We start from the raw sequence: 18201 nt of genomic DNA on the forward strand, positions 1-18201 counted from the left end.
ATCAAACACTATTTACTTTGCCAAAAACAGCATAAAACAGATCACACTTAACATCAATGATATTTCCATACGACAGGAAAAAAAACTGAAGTTTCTGGGAAGAATTATCTCCAATTCTTTGTCTGTATCTGAACACTACACATTTATAGAAAGTGCAGTTATAAACAGGACTAATCTGTTGAGATGCCTTACCTCAATCAAAGGAGGCCTACATCCAAAAGTAGCCCTGAATGTGTATAGAAGCATTGTCAGATCCAAAATTGAGTACTCAAGAACAACAACTGCCAATTCTCCACAATACATTAACAAAAAGGTTGAACGTCTGCAAAATGAAATGATTAAAAGATCCCTGGGAGTGCCTAAATCCTCACCTAATCATGTAATATATACGCTTGCTGGGGAACTACCACCTGCACACAGAGCTCAGTTTTTAACAGCAAAAGAGATCATTAAAGTGAGACTACAAAATCCAGAATTATATGATATCATCGCTGACAACCCATTGGTCAAATCCAGCTACAGCAAAGTTTTTCATGATCATGCAGAAATTTTTGAACGGATTAAAACGGTAGCATATTCCCGACAAAACTCGCTGCATGTCAGAACCAACTTACTACCTTCCAAAAAAGATATCACCGGTAATGAAATATTACAAGCCATTTATAACAAGGAGATTGCTCACTACAAAATGCATGACTTTGAATTATTTGCGACCGATGCGTCGGTCAAAAACAATGCCACCGGCTGTGGAATCTACAACATCTCCAAAAAGCAAAGATTTCTTTTCAAGATTGATTTTAAAACCTCATCCACCTTTGGCGAGCTTTTTGCCCTTAAAAAGGCTCTACAGATTGCTGTGGAAGACAGAAAAGACAAATGTGTCCTATTTACAGACAGTCTTGCGGCCTGCAAGGCTTTGGCCACTGATAACTCGGACAACTTTTTGGTTGGAGAATTCCACAACATTCTACGTGATTCAAATATTCAACGTTGTCATGTTATTTGGACCCCTGGTCACCGTGGTATCTCTTTTAATGAAGAGGTGGATTACCTTGCAAAACAAGCGGCTGAATTTGGTGCCCCCGTTAACTCTGAGCTCTCGACTAATGAGGCTCTAATGATGATCAAACATAAAATTGTCAATAACTGGAACGACGATTTTTCTCAAATCTCAACGACCAAGGGAAAAAATTTTTTCCAAATCTGTGGAAATGTTTTTACACGCCCTTGGTACCTCAATCTAAACCTATCCTCGAAAGATACAAAATTAATAAATAGGTTGATGGTTGGTCAACCTTATGATAAGGTTTTTTTACATCGCATTGGAGCAGTAGATAATGATATCTGCGAAACGTGTGGCAGTCGGGAAGATGCCCAACATTGTATTTTTGAATGTCTGAGGTTCGTAAACATAAGACCCAATTTTCCTAGCCTCTTCTCACTTCACCATAAACTGACAACCCTCCTCCAAACACAAAACACCAATCTCTATATACAACTCCTTGATTTTATTAAGGAAGCTAATCTAAATCTGTGATTTCTTTTCCTGTGATACAATCTGTGATATTTTTTTTTATTAAAATAATATTAAACAAATACTAACTTGAAATCTCGCTCCCCCTCCCCCATTTTTCCTGAATTTTTCTACTCCACAGCGCTCTATTCCTTGCTTTGGATAAGCCACCTGCATCTATTGGACATATCACCTTTTTATATACACCTTTTGGTGTTATCGTTTTAATCACCCTAATTGACACACACACACAAAATTGTTATCACTCTCAACCAGATGTTCGCTTGTCCAATCACAAGATACGCTCTATTTTTTGCTTTGGATAAGTCACCTGCATCTATTGGACATATCAAAACTCTAGTGCAGTTTTGATCATCACAATATAAACACACTGGATTTGTCTTTACATACACCTTTTGGTGTTATCGTTTTAACTACGCAAATTGATACACACACCCATCGTTGTTACCACTCTCAACCAGAAGTTCGAGTCTAATCACAAGATATTAACTGCAAAACAACAACTAAAACCACCTTGTGAATATAACCTGGCGTTTTGATTCCTAGAAATCGCCATCTTTGCCCTTCAACAAGGGTTTCGTTTCAAAGTTCAAAAAAAAAAAAAAAAATTAATAGTACAATTGCAAGTACAAAATTTTACAGGTCTTGGGCTATTCTGCTTGGGTCGTGTTGATATGGAGACATATAACCCCAGCCTTCCTACAGGGTACTTAGTGGAATCCCAGTATTTAGTCTTCTTAAAGATTTGCCGTGAACAGTTAAGGTGCTTGTAATTCTACACTTCGTGACAACTGGGCGAAATTTCTCTCAGACACATCGATCAGAAAGGGCGACATTCCCCAAACATTAGTCGTTTTGCTTATGGGAGGAAAACATGATACCCTTTACCCATCTAGAGGTATCCACGACGACACAAAAATTAAAATAGTTTCTGGTTTTCAAATCTCCTTACAAATTACTGACTATATCAATCATACCATATTTAAGTAGTAGGGTGCTCAAGAAGGCCATCACAGTGATATCTCTTCGAGTGAACAACTGTTCTATATGTGAGATGACTATGATGCAATTAGCATTTTTTTTTTTGCATCCGTTTGACCCTCAATTTGAGATAACAAGGTTTTGAAAATATGTATTATAAAAAAAAAATTAATAAATAAAACAAATAAATTCTATTCCCATAGAATTTTGGTATAAAAGCTGCTAAATTATTTGTTAAAAATTTAGTTTAGATTAGACAATTGAAGGAAATTATTCCACCAAAGAAATCGGGAAAAAGTGAACTGGTGCAAAATATGAAATTTGGCATACTGCTACTATTGGTTGTGGCCTCTCTAGCTGTGGTGAGGTCCAGCGAGGATCACAAGGCTCTTAATGAGAAACAACATAGTGTTTTAATCAAGTCTTTGGATAAGGACTACAGACCCTGTGCCGATTTCTACAGATATGCCTGTTATAAGTGGTCCGATCAACACAAAGACAATGGCGACAACTATACTACTGTCCCTGAAATGATGAACTATGACGTCAATATGGAGGTGATTGAATATTTGGAAAAGACACCCGAAACGGATATGCCTGGATTTGTAAAACTCGTTAAGGATTTCTATGTGTCCTGCACAGAAAGTCCCGAATTTAAGCCCTTGGATTTTATGCATTGGATGGAAAAAGAAGAACACATTAAATGGGCCCTGTTCACACCCGATGCCGCTGAGGACTTTGTCTTCGATTGGACCAAAATTTTGGCCACATTCCGCAAATATGGTTTCAATAATATGTTCATCACGGAATCGAGACATTATCAAGAGGGCAGTCATTTCATTACATATTTAAAAAAGCCCGTGTACAATGATGGTTTTAATTTTGTTTTCAATTACGAGATTGATGAGTACAATGAAACCATACCTCTGCCCAGTGGAACAATGGGTTTCCACGATTTATGGAAATATATTGATCCATTTGAGGATAAATTGCGTGATATCAAAGTTGAAGAACAGGAGAAACCAAAAATGTTTAAATACCATGAACTCCCATATCCCTGGATGCAAAGCTACCTCAAGTATTTAATGGAACCCGAAGTTATTGATCCCAATATGGAAGTAGGTATTTACAATATGGCCTACATGGAAGCCCTGGATAAGTTGCTAAAGGAGTATGATGCCAAAGTTCTGGCTCGTTACATGGAAATTCGTTTCCTTCAAGATGCTGACAAGTTTAACAAACGTTCTACGAAAAATGAATGTATGACCACCACAAAAAGTCTATTGCCCATGGCCATGGAATGGATCTATGAACAAATGCATCCTGAGGTTGTGAAGGAGATGCCAAAAATTGAACAAATGTTTGAAAATATTTTGAAGAATGTCAATAAATCCCTGCACATGGATGTAAGTGAATATATACCCAAAGAATTCTTTGGCAAATTGGTGACCATGCACATGAAAGTGGGCATGATACCTCAGGAAAATGCCAAGGATTTATTGGAATCTTACTATGCGGATGTAAAACTTGATGCCCACGAATATTATCGAAATTTTGTAAAAATGTTGGAATTCTATTATAAACTGGAACACACCCACTTCGATTACAAGAATTTCGCCGAGGATAAGGGATTCTTCTTTAAAACCCCAAGCTATAATTTCGAATCATCAATCCGTTCCATTTATGTTCCTTCGATGAATTTGATGATATTGCCCTTCGGTCTGTTCCGACCACCCGTTTATCACGAGGAATTTGAGGATATTTTCAAACAAAGTTCATTGGCCACCATCATGGGTATGGGCATGTTTGATGCCTTCCTTTCAACGAAGGACTTCCCCAATGAAGATGTAAAAAAACTTGCGGGTGTAATTGGTCTGCATGCAGCATTTGAGGTCTTCTTCTCATCGCTACAATCCGAAGAGATTACCCGATATCTAACAATGTTTGGCTTCACTTCGCTACATGAACTCAAACAAATGTTCTTCCTTAACGCAATTCATTACAAGTGTGAATGGTATTCTGGTGATGCTGATATTGTTAATTTTGCCACAAGCAATTTGTCCGATTTTACTGAAGCCTATGATTGTAAATTGAATAACTTTATGAGAATGTTTTAGGGAATTTGTAATGCATTTTGTTTGCATCGAAATAAACGAAAATTTAAATTGAAAAAAAGAAATAATTTGAAGCACGATTTTATGATTTTTTTGGAAAAAAGGATATGCAAAAAAAAAATCATACAAAGAAGGTGAAGACTGGATGATAACAAGGAATGACTAGAAATGAAATAAATATTGGTTTTTAGGGAAAAATGAAATCAAATCGTTTTTCCACAAAATATGCCGCGACTACTTAATTTTCTGTAGGAGAAGCCCTATCTCCAGTCGTTTTCTAATTTCCCATGCCAAATAATCAACAAAGTAAGTCTTCTTCTGGCATAGGTCCCCCTCCATATAATGGTACCTCCCGATAGTCGGTATTTTGATGAATTCAGCAACATTATTCGCCGGAATCGTTTCAAATTTCGTATTGAAAGATCTTAATGGCTACTATAAGAGATGGCAAAAAATTTCGTATGCAGGTCCACGTTAGCGACATTATTTATCGGAATTATTTCAAATTTCGTTCGTTCCCCATATAAAGGTTTTCATTTAAGTGGTAGTTTTCGGATTTTTTTTTTGAAATTTTCAAGTTCCTTCCAAATGGTGGAGGGTATTAAAAGTTTGGACCGGACGAACTTAGCCGCTTTTGTACTTGTTTTTCTTATAACTTCCAAAAATCTAAATTTACAAAAAAATTTTTTTTTCGACATTTTATTAGTAAATTATGTAAGTAATTTAAAAAACAAATAAAAACTTAACATTTTAATTCATTTAAAGTAAAAACAATAAAAAAATATATTAAAAGAGATCATATTTCAATACCAAAGCCAAACTCGTACACTTCGTATAATTGAAAGTATTTCTAGACATTAATATTTTGTATGCAAAACTTTCCTTTTTTTTACTATTTGTAGCCTATTTGGCATACTTTTAACAAGTCTGTCGCAAAAGCTAGGTTCATTTTTTTGCCATTCTTCCAAAAAAGCCTTCTTCAAATCTTCTTTGCAAGATATGTTATGCTGGCGGATTTTTTCATCGAGATATCTCCATAAATTCTCTATGGGGTTTGTGTCTGGGCTCTGGGTTGGTGTATCCATGACGTGGGGACAATTATATAGCTGGCATGACCGCACTTTATAAGCCTTGTGTTTCGGATCATTGTATTAATAAAAATAATAATCTTCGCCAAGGCCGTGTTTTTCCGTACAGAGTGGCAAACTTTCTTTCAAAATGTTAAGGTACATAGTCTGATCCATAATACCTTGAATGAAATGCAATACACCAGGTCCAGAGTCTGAAAATGAACCCCACACCATTACTGACCCACCACAGTGCTTCACTGTAGGTTTCATATTTTTTGGCAAGTAACGGTTCATTTGCTTTTCTCCAAACATAAAGTCTGTCATCTAAACCAAAAAGGTTGAATTTGCTCTCGTCCGTGAACAGCACATTCCTGCAAAATAAAAAATCTCTTGATATGTTCTCCTTGGCTCAATCTCAAACGTACTCCTTGATTTCACTTGCTGTTTAGAGGTTTATGTCTAGCTCTTCTTCCATTGTAATTCGACCTATGTAGTATATTACATTATACAGGGTGAGATAAAAAAAAACTGCAACAAAGTGGCGATAGATTCGCTATTTTTTTTTTGTTGACATCGGCTCAAACTTTTATTTCTGATAACAAAACATATTACTTCTCTGGTGACTATTTATTTATTTATTTATTTATTGTTATTTTTGAAGGTAAAAAAGTTAAGTTAATTAAAACTTATCTTCGAAAAAAATCCCTTAAAAAGCGGGAATTTTCGAGGGCAAATCTAAGTTTGGATTAGACATGGATGACCGCCTCAAATGAGATCTCTTTAAATGTCTAATCCAAACTAAGATTTGCCCTCGAAAATTCCCGCTTTTTAAGGGATTTTTTTCGAAGATAAGTTTTAATTAACTTAACTTTTTTACCTTTAAAAATAACGATAAATAAATAAATAGTCACCAGACAAGTAATATGTTTTGTTATCAGAAATCAAAGTTCAAGCCGATGTTAAAAAAAATAAATAAATAAAAAAAAAATTTAGCGCCACCCAGATGTTCAAATTAGTCTATTTAAAGCAATGCAATTAAGATGGCCTTCTGGGAAGAGTTACTAAAGGAATGGCTGGGAAAAATCTACAAGGCATATGCAAATTTTCATCGATGTTTTGAATACTATTTTACAAACCGAGCCCTGTCAAATCCATGCAAACTTTTCCATTGGCTATTGCACATTGAAATTATATGGATTTTTTGCGGTGAATACGGAAAAAGTGCTAAATTTCATAAAAATATATTTTTTTTTTTAAAGATATTTTTTATGGCACCTATTAAGTATACAAATTTCTTTTGTTCAGAGACTCATAATGGAATTTGATTTGGAACATTTCTTTCTTCGATACTTTCTCCAAAAAGCAAAGAATTAAAGGAGATTTTGAATAAAAGTGAAAACGCGATAAATAAATAGTCAACAACCTAATCTCATAGCATTTTGTTATAACAAATTTCGTATAAATTTTCCGCAAAAACTATTACCTATTAATATTCACGTCATTAAATTACAACAAAACGTGGAAATTTGTGATAAATTAGCTTTTTAGATATCTTCATGGGAAAATGTTCCAAAACTCATCAAAATACGGAATATCGGGAGGACTCATATATCTCATTTTCAATACCAACCATCCTAGACACAATACAAATTGTTCTGCTAAATTTTGACGCTCTACGTCAAATAATGTGAGCTGTATCGTGATTTCAACAGACAGACGGACATCGTTAAATCGACTTAGAATTTTATGCCGACTACGAATAATACACTTTATGGGGTTTACGACGAATATTTAGGAATGTTACAAATGGAATGACGAAGTTAGTATATCCTCCTTTCCAAGGTGGAGGGTATAAAAAATAACTAACTTAGGAACATGCCCAAGAGGGTATCCCAATTGCACTACTTTAAATCATTAGGTTTTTCCATTATTAGCCACACATGCAGTTCAGAATGGTTTGGCACCGGCATGAACTTCCGTTTTTGATAACAAATATTTACTTTTAGGCAGTGTCACAATTAAAAAAAAAATTGTCGAAATTCATCTTCCAAACTTGCTATAAAATCTGTGAATTCACACTTGCGAAGATTAGTTATGATTAGGTGTTTGAAAGAAATTTAATATCTTCGGAGGAAAACGTTAGTATGAAACTATTTTCGACGCTGCTGTTGGTGGTGGCCTCGCTGGCATTGGCGAGGACCGCTGAGGATGTGCCAATGGATCACAAGACGTTGAATGAAAAACAACTGAAAACATTAAGGAATTCTTTGGACACAAACTATCGACCCTGTGGCGATTTCTATTCATATGCATGTCATAATTGGTCTGATCAGCGCAAAGGAGCTGCATATAATTACAGTGGAGTTCCAGAACAATTGGGCTATGAGGTCAACCTGGAATTGATGGAGTATTTGGAGAAGACACCCGAAACGGATATGCCTAGATTTGTGAAACTGTTTAAGGATTTCTATGTGGCCTGTAGAGAGACTCCCGACTTTAAGCTTTTGGATTTTATGCATTGGATGGAGAAAGAAGAAAATATGAAATGGGCCCTACTCACACCCGACGATAGTACGGACTTCGTCTTCGATTGGGCAACAATTATGGGCACATTCCGGAAATATGGTTTCAATAATATTTTCCTAACAGAAACGAAACTTTTTTTCAATGTCAAAAGGTTTAAAATGTATTTGGAAATGCCCGACTATCTCATTTATAATTTAAAAGAAATGCAGATGGAGGAATACAACGAAACGATATCTCTGCCTAGTGGAACAATGACTTTCGAGGAGCTGTGGCAACTTATTGGTCCATTTGAAGAGGAACTACAAACGCTTGAAGTTAAGAAACAGGAAGGGAAGAAGGTATTAAAATTCCATGAACTTCCCTATCCTTGGATGCAGAATTATCTCAAGGCTATGGCGAGACCCAGGGTAATAAATCCAAATATGAAAATAACTATTGATATAGACTACATGGAAGCTCTGGATAATTTCCTGCAACAATACGATGCCAAATTCCTGGCTCGCTATGTGGAAATACGTTTCTTGCAAATTTCCCATAAACTCAAACTCAAAGGTTCCTCGGAACATGCTCATATGTTTCTGACAAGAAGTCAACTGCCCATGGCTGCTGAATGGATCTATGAACAGCTGCATCCCGAATTGCGAGACGAGATACCGAAAATTGAACAAATGTTTGAAAATGTGGTGAAGAATGTGTGGAATCCTATTATGCCGATTTGCAGTTGGATCCGAACAATTATTATCACAACTATTTGAAAATTTTGGAATTCAATTACAAACTGGAGCGCAGCTACATCGATTATGAGGACTTTGCCAAGGATAAGGAATTTTTCTACAAAACACCAGATTATGACTACAATTCTGAAGTCAAACCTGTGTATGTTGTGTCGTTGGACCTTTTGATTTTTCCCCTGGCCCTTTTCAGAGCACCCGTTTATGATGCACACTTTGAGGATATTTTCAAGCAAAGTTCATTGGCCACCCTGATGGGAGAGAGCATTTTTGATGCCATTACTACGAGTGATTATGAACTCATTGAACGAATATCGAAAACGATAAGTCTGCATGCCTCATATCAGGAATTTTTCTCATCCCTTTCACCCGAAGATATCACACGCTATCAACGGCTGTTCGGCTTCAGTTCACTGCAGGAACTCAAACGAATGTTCTTCCTAAACGCAATTCACTATACATGCAAAAGATATTCTCATTTAGCAAAGGAATCTGTTAATTATGCTGTTAGGCATTTGTCAGACTTTAACGAAGCCTATGATTGTAAATTATATAACTATTTGAAAATGTTTTGAAATTAATTGAGTTTTTTGACAAAATAAATGAGAAATTAAAAAAAATGGATTGAGAATCTTGTTTTACAAAAAGGAGCTCTTAAAACAAACATATTAAAAAGCAGTAAGTTCGGCCGGGCCGAACTTTTAATACCCTCCACCATTTGCAACGAATTTGGAAATTTTCAAAAAATAAAATCCTTAAAAATTCTGTTAAAATTTTAATAAATACCGAACATGGCCGTTATATTGGGGTCTATACGACGTGGAAATACATAGGCATTGTTTGTCATAAGCCATTAACATATTCAAATTCGAAACTTGAAATAAATCGTATATGAGGAGGTGCCGTTAAATTGGAGCTGTGCGAAGACCTGGACCAGCATAGACAATTTTCTGTCACAGGCTGTAGCATCCATTACGAACTTCAAATACCACATCTCAAACAATTTCGGTGGGTATTGTACCTAAAACCGTCAAAATACCGAATACAGGGGGTACTGATATATGGGGCCTATACGAAGACGTGAACTTGCGCAGACAATTTTCTGTCTTAGGATGTAGTATCCATTACGAATTTCAAAAACCAAATTTGAAACAATTTCGCTGAATAGTGTCGCTAAAATCATCAAAATACCGAATATCGGGAGGTACCGTTATATGAGAATTCTAGGAAGACGTGGACTTGCGCAGACAATTTTCTGCCTTAGGGTATAGCATCCATTACGAACTTCAAAAATCAAATTTGAAACAATTCCGGTGGATAATGTCGCTAAAATCATCAAAATACCGAATATCGGGAGGTACCGTTATATGGGGGCAGACATAATACACATTTGAGTAAAATTTTATCAATCTACTTCATTTCGCTCGGAAGCTAGAGATATTTACCCTCCATACTATGGTGGAGGGTATGAAGAAAAAAAAGAAAAATGAAAATTAGCTCAACACATACAAAGAGAATGGCCACACTGCAGGTTTTGATAATGTGAGAATATTAGCCCAGCGGATTTTTTTTAGCGATTTTGGTGCGACTCATCCAAAGCCTGTATACAATATCTACTTACATTTACACAGCGATGGCCTAGGCCGTCAGACGAGTCCAAAATCTACCGACAATGTAAGCGAATGTTGAATGGGTTCGAAATCTATCAACATTGTAAGCGAAGGTTGGATGGGTCCGATTCCATCAACATTTTAGATTGTGGAAATTAAATTTCAGCTGTTTTTTTTTATTAAAATATTCGTATTATAGAACAGTGTTTTCAACAATAAAATATTCTTATTATAATTAGAAATAATGCATAAAAAAGAAATTCATAAAACTTATTCAAAAGACGTGGGAAGAAACAAAGCTTAAACTAAAGGAAAAAATTTAAATTTTTCCAGTTTTTTTTTATTGTAGGACATTGTCTGGAAGTGTCTTGCCTTAGGGAATTTGAAACAATTTCTAATTTTTTTTGGCGTAATCCTGTTCATTGAATCCTTCACGACAGCTTCTGAAATAAGGATAGAAAATATAGAACAATTTTTTAATATTAAACAGTTATACTATAGAATAGACTAATGGACTATATTTTAAGGTAATATAATATCACTTTTCAATAAATATGTAAGAAAAAATTTAACTTACCGAAAATGACCATGTTTAAAAGTTTAAATTCCTTAAACACCTTTTTATTTTGGGTACCATCATAGTTGTAAGATAATATTATAGAAATGTCAACAATCTTGCAGAAGTGTTTAATAAGGTCACCTGGTGAAATTATAATTTTTATGATACTAACCTAAAAGAAATTAAATTATTAATGGCTTATAACGGAGAGTTTTTAATATTTTTACATATTTTCCAAAATCTTCTACAATTTTGGAATGCATGGAATCTGCTCATTTTGTACAATATCATTGAATAACAAAGATAACACCTCAGTCCAATATTCAGTTGCCATAATTTAGAAAGAAACCGTTCTGTTATGTAGATTTAGGAAATTGCTGCAATACCCTGTCGAAACTATTTACAAAAGTTCTCTACGAAATAAATTGCAAAGGAAAGGAAGGAAATGAAAATAAGGTGTATGTAGGAACGAAAAACCGCGAGTGGAGCACGAAACTAACATGAAAAATGAATAAACATTGCAGATTTTGGTAATATGAGAATATTGGATAAAGAGAGAATATAAGAAAAACCTTATACTCTTGTGGGCTTGCGTATGCAAGAGCGAATCTAGGTTTTTTGTTGTCGTCAGGGTTTTCAAGAAATAAACTCCTGAAGAAGTTGGAAAAAGACCAACGAAATGTTGAGTTGAGGAATGAAAAAAAAAATTAGTTGAAAAAAAACCACTGACACAATTATACCGGAGAAATACAACGTATTCGTATAAACCTCCTCCATGCTTTATAATTTTAAGAATCGTATAATATTAAACCGATCGCCACCAAGGAGTTCGTTATAATTTTCATGCCGTTACAGGACTGTTAGGGTATGATGTCAACATGGAATTGATGGAGTATTTGGAAAATGACACCCGAAACAGATATGCCTAGATTTGTAAAACTGTTTAAGGATTTCTATGTGGTCTGTAGAGTGACTGCAGATTTTGCGTTTTTGGATTTTATACATTGGAAAGAGAAAGAAGAAAATATGAAATGGGCCCTACTCACACCCGATGATAGTAAGGACTTCGTCTTCGATTGGGCAACAATTTTGGCGAGATTCGGCAAATATGGTTTCAATAGTATTTTCCTCAGTGAATCGCAAAATTTTTCACGATACAAATAGGTTTACAGTATATTTGAATATGCTCAACTATAAGGAGATCCTTTGTCATCTAATACACCTTGTGTACAAAATACTTTGTACATACTATTCAGTGCGGGTGAGGCGCTGGAAAAATCTAACAACTAAAAATAAATATTTGAAAATGATAAGTCTCCCAGCTGCAATAAAATATCACATGTGTACAATTCAGTGATATTGTGCGGTATATCAGATCAAGGTGTAGCTTTTATTTAAGTAGAAATGGGTTACAATAAATTTATTTAAACGGATATAAATTTGAAATGTTTGTTGAAGGTGGATTTGGTAGTAAAATTATATAGATAAATGTATACGATAATGTGTACGATAATAAAGGTCATGACCCACACACACACACAGTATCGATGCGCCAGTTGGTAGCCAAGGCCACTTGATTTCTGTGGCTGCAATTAGGTTAAGTTAGAATAGTTTTTGTAGCACTTAAACAAAATATCTTTAAATAAAATTCAGAATTGAAACTACACCCTAACGAAGCGCCGTTTTACACCTTGAAATGAAGGAATGTAACGAAACCATATCTCTATCTAGCGGAACAACGAATTTCGAGGAGCTATGGCAATTTCTTAATCCATTTGAAAATAAACCACAAAACAAAGACTAGGAACAGGAAATTTAAATAATACTGAAATTCTATGAACTCCCCTATCCATGGATGCAGAATTATCTCAAGGCTTTGATGGGAGCCCAGGTAGTTGATCCTAACATGGAAAAAGGTATTGCCTTTATGGAAGCCCTGCATAATTTGCTGCCACACTATGATGGCAAATTCCTGGCTCGCTATAGGGAAATTCGTTTCTTACAAATTTCCCATAAGCTGATCAAAAGTCCTTCGGAGCATGACCATATGTTTCTGGACATATATAAATATTATACACCCTGAAATGAAGAAATACATGGAAATAATATATCTGCCTAGTGGCACAATAAATTTCGAGAAACTATGGCAACTTCTTAATCCATTTGAAGAGATACTACAGCAAATGTCAGCGGATGAAAAGGAAACATCATTGAAATCCCATGAACTTCCCTATTTATGGATGCAGAATTATCACATCACAATCTTATTAGGCTATTGATCCCAATATGGAAATAAATATTGACAATATAATACAATAATAACTTTCCAAGGGAGCATTAAATTTCATCAAACCTTGCAACATCGTTATATTATTATCAAACTTAGATTGAGTTCGAAGGTGGACAATATCGGTCCACTTCTTCCCCTGGCATCTACCCCACAAATGGTCAACATTTTCAATAATTTTCTTCGCTTGAAGTTTTCCAAATTTCCTTGGGATAAGTAGGTCTAATTTTTACAGGTCCCAAAACAGGTTTACATAAATAAAACATCAAATGCTGAGGTTATATATCTTTCGACAAAATGACTGATTTCTTTTTAATTTATTTTATTTCTCATTTTTTAGTTAAAAATCGATTAATTTCAAATTATTTTCAAATATTTATTCATTTTACAATCATAGGCTTCCTGAAAGTCTGAAAAAAATTGGAACATCTCAATACTTCCATCAACACAAGATTTGTTATAAAGATGGTAGAGATTGGACAATTTCTTCTGGTACCTCACCCACATAGGGCTTAAGATTTAGTGTGGATGGCACAATTTTATTACAACGTTCCTGCAGAACCTCTTCCTACACATATATAGTCCAAACATGGCACGTCGCAATATTTATATCATATTTATTTAGGTCCGCTACGAAATGGACAATATTGGCACATTCCCTCGGAACGTACTCCATGGAGGGTCATCAATTCGAATAATCATAACAGAAGTCAAAATATATTTAAATATTCCAACAATGGCTGGGAATTTCAATTCAATTCATTTGGAATAGTACCCTATTTAAGTAGTAACGTTTCCAAGAAGATCATCTCCATGATATGGCTTTTAATGACCTATTTTTTATAATTTTTTTTCTTTAAATATCAAACGCCTACAATGCCACTGGTATACTTTCTTTGGCCTCAGCTTGACCCTCAATTTGAGATAACACTATTCTTGTGATAATCTCACCTAATAATAGTCGAATTTATACCCTTCAAATTTGCTATAAAAGACGCGATTCCATTGCCACAAACACTAGTTCAGATTAGACAATTGAAGAGACATATTATTCGTGAGAAATAAAATAGAAAGGAAATATGAAAATTGGCATACTGCTACTATTGGTTGTGGCCTCTGTCGCTGTGGTCAGGTGCAGCGAGGATCGTATGGAAATAAATGAAAAACACCGTAGCATTTTAACGCAATCTTTGGATGAGTTCAATAATCCCTGTACCAATTTCTATGCCTGTTTTAAGTGGTCCGATCAACACCAAGATAATAGCGATAACTATACAACTGTTGCTGAAATGATGAACTATGACGTTAATATGGAAGTGATTGAATATTTGGAAAAGACACCTGAAACGGATATGCCCGGATTTGTAAAACTCGGTAAGGATTTCTATGTGTGCTGCACAGAAAGTGCCGAATTTTAGTCCTTGGATTTTATGCATTGAATGGAGAAAGAAGAAAATATTCAATGGGCCCTTTTCACACCCGATGCTACTGAGGACTTTGTCTTCGATTGGACCAAAATTTTGGCCACATTCCGCAAATATGGTTTCAATAATATGTTCATCATGGATTCGAGACATTATCAAGAGGGCAGTCATTTCATTACATATCTAAAAAAGCCCGTGTACAATGATGATTTTAATATTGTTTTCGATTACGAAATTGAAGAGTACAATGAAACCATACCTCTGCCCAGTGGAACAATGGGTTTCCACGATTTATGGAAATATATTGAACCATTTGAGAATAAGTTGCATGATATCAAAGTTGAAGATCAGGAGAAACCAAAAATGTTTAAATACCATGAACTCCCATATCCCTGGATGCAAAGCTACCTCAAGTATTTAATGGAACCCGAAGTTATTGATCCCAATATGGATGTGGGTATTGACAATATGGCCTTCATGGAAGCCCTGGATAAGTTGCTAAGGGTGTATGATGCCAAAGTGCTGGCTCGTTACGCGGAAATTCGTTTCCTTCAGGATGCTGACAAGTTTAATAAACGTTCTACGAAAAATGAATGTATGACCACCACAAAGAGTCTATTGCCCATGGCCACGGAGTGGATCTATGAGCAATTGCATCCTGAGGTTGTGAAGGAGATACCAAAAATTGAACAAATGTTTGAAAATATTTTGAAAAATGTCAACAAGTCACTGCATATGATGGATGTACATGAATATATACCCAAAGAATTCTTGGGCAAATTGGAGACCATGCACATGAAAGTGGGTATGATACCTCAGGAAAATGCCAAACAACTTCTGGAATCGTACTACAACGATGTGAAGCTCTATCCCAATGATTATTATGGAAATTATTTGAAAATACTGGAATTCTATTATAAGCTGGAACGCACTTACTTCGATTACAAGAATTTCGACGAGGATAAGGAATTTTTCTTCAAAACCCCAAGTTATAAATACGATACGTCAATCCGTCAATTTATGTGACTTCGTTGAATCTGATGATATTGCCCTTCGGTCTGTTCCGACCACCCGTATATCATTTGGACTTTGAGAATATTTTCAAACAAAGTTCATTGGCCACCATCATGGGTATGGGCATGTTTGATGCATTCCCTTTAACGAAAAACTTCCCCAAGGTCGATGTGGGAAATCTCTCGGGAATAATTGGTTTGCATGCTGCATTTGAGATGTTCTTCTCAAAGCTACAACCCGAAGAGATTAGCCGATATCTAACGATGTTTGGCGTGAGTTCGCTGCAAGAACTCAAACAAATGTTCTTCCTCAACGCAATTCATTACAAGTGTGAATGGTATTCCGGTGATGCTGATATTGTGAATTTTGCTACCAGCAATTTGTCGGATTTTATTGAGGCCTATGATTGTAAATTGAATAACTTTTTGAGAATGTTTTAAGAAATTTGTAATGCATTTTATTTGCATGGAAAGAAATGAAAAATTAAATTGAAAAATAATTTGAAACACAGCCACATAATTTTAAAATATTGGTTTTGTGATTTTTTCTGAAATCAATGGACCTCAAGAAAATATGGAAAAGATATGGAATTGTTGAGTTTCTGGTAGGCTCTATATAATTATGAATTTAAAATCGTACAAATTAGGGAAATACCAGGTGATAACTAGCCTAATAGAATGTCAAACTATTTACCTGAAATAAAGAGGACTTTGGAATATTTGGTGGAGGTTTCAAAGGAAAAATAAATCGTGTTTGCAAAAAAAAACATCCCTCCTTTATACTTAATTTGGCTCGTGGCAGGGGTTCACCATCTCTAATGAATTCTCTTCAAGTGTCTAATCCAAACTTGTTTTTTCCCTCGCAAATTCCCACTTTTTATACGATTTTTTTTTCGAAGATAAGTTTTAATGAACTTAGGTTTTTTTTATTTAAAAATAAATAAATGGTCACGAGAGAAATTAAATGTTTTCTTATCAGAAATCAAGGTTCAAGCCAATGTCAAAAAAAAAAGAAAAAAAAAATAGTGAATCTAGAGCCAGCCATATGTTCAAATTAGGGTATTTAAAACAATGCGATTAGGATGCCCTTCTTGGGAGAGTTACTAAACAATAAGCTGGGAAAAAAGCTATAAGGGTGTGCAAATTTTTATCGATGTTATCAAGACTATTTTTACAAACCGAGCACTGTCAAATCCATTTAGAATTTTCCATTGGCTATTGCACATAGAAATTGTAAATTTTTTTAAATTTTGAAATTTTTGAAAAAAAACAAAGGTTTAGTCATGGTACAATAAAAAGTGTGCCCGACTTCTGCCAATTTTGTGTATGTATTTATTTTTTTGAAAAATGAAAAAAAAAATATTTTCACAACCAATGATTGGAAGACACATAAATTGCGGCTCGCGCATTAAAGCTATTAGCCAATATAGCCATGAAATTGAATGGTTAGGATCATATTTTTGAGAGAAAAATCCAGACATTTCATTCATTCTTCGCACTTTTTAACTCATTTTAAAAATAAGGGAAAATATGAAAAAGTGAAAACAATAATTTTGAATGAGTCTGACAGGAAGCGGGCATAGCTGTTCTACCTCCTTATTGTATTATGGGTTTAATATGCTTTTTAATGACACCTATTAAGTATACAAATTTCTTTTGTTCAGAGACTCATAATGGAATTTTATTTGGAACATTTCTTTCTTTGATAAGTTCTCCAAAAAGCAAAGAATTAAAGGAGATTTTAACAAAAGTGAAAACGCGATAAATAAATAGTCAACAACCTAAACTCATAGCATTTCCTTTTGCTTTAACAAATTTCGAATAAAATTTCCGTAAAAACTATTACATTTAGATGCGCAGTTTATTCAGAGACTGATAATGAAATTTGATTTAGAATATTTCTTCCTTTAATACCTCTCCCGAAAAATTAAGTTTTATGGGAGATTTTGCCTCGGATTGGAAACGTATAAAATTAACAATAAAATCAAGTAAAATAGTATCAGTCGGGGTTGCCGACAGTTGTATACCCTTAGCTAATGTTCGATTATATAAATACATTTTGACTTCTGTTATGATTATTCAAATTGTTGACCCTCTATGGAGCTGGGTCCGAAGGAATGGACCAATATTGTCCATTTCGTATTTCCTTCACTTCATATGAGATATGTAATCATTTTTAGAAAAATATGCTCGACTCGATCAAAGAATTCCATTTTCATACATCATCTAATACCGTTAAAAATATTGGTAACATGAACCCTATGTGGGGGAGGTACCAGAAGAAATTGTCTGATCTCTTCCATCTTTATTACAGATTTTTTGTTGATGGAAATATCGAGATGTACCAGGCCT

General features: G+C 34.8%; 2 protein-coding genes across 2 annotated transcripts in view; one reads left to right on the forward strand and one right to left on the reverse strand.

Annotated features, from left to right (window-relative positions):
- Positions 1-18201, reverse strand: part of LOC131802237 (uncharacterized) — a 31552-nt gene that overhangs the window by 8690 nt on the left and 4661 nt on the right. The window lies entirely within an intron of this gene.
- On the forward strand, positions 2830-4632 carry LOC101898822 (uncharacterized). The gene has a single exon (XM_059121780.1). The coding sequence runs from the start codon at positions 2830-2832 to the stop codon at positions 4630-4632; it is 1803 nt and encodes a 600-aa protein (XP_058977763.1).

The sequence above is a fragment of the Musca domestica genome, unplaced genomic scaffold, assembly GCF_030504385.1.
Source record: "Musca domestica strain aabys unplaced genomic scaffold, Musca_domestica.polishedcontigs.V.1.1 2, whole genome shotgun sequence".
NCBI lineage: Eukaryota > Metazoa > Arthropoda > Insecta > Diptera > Muscidae > Musca > Musca domestica.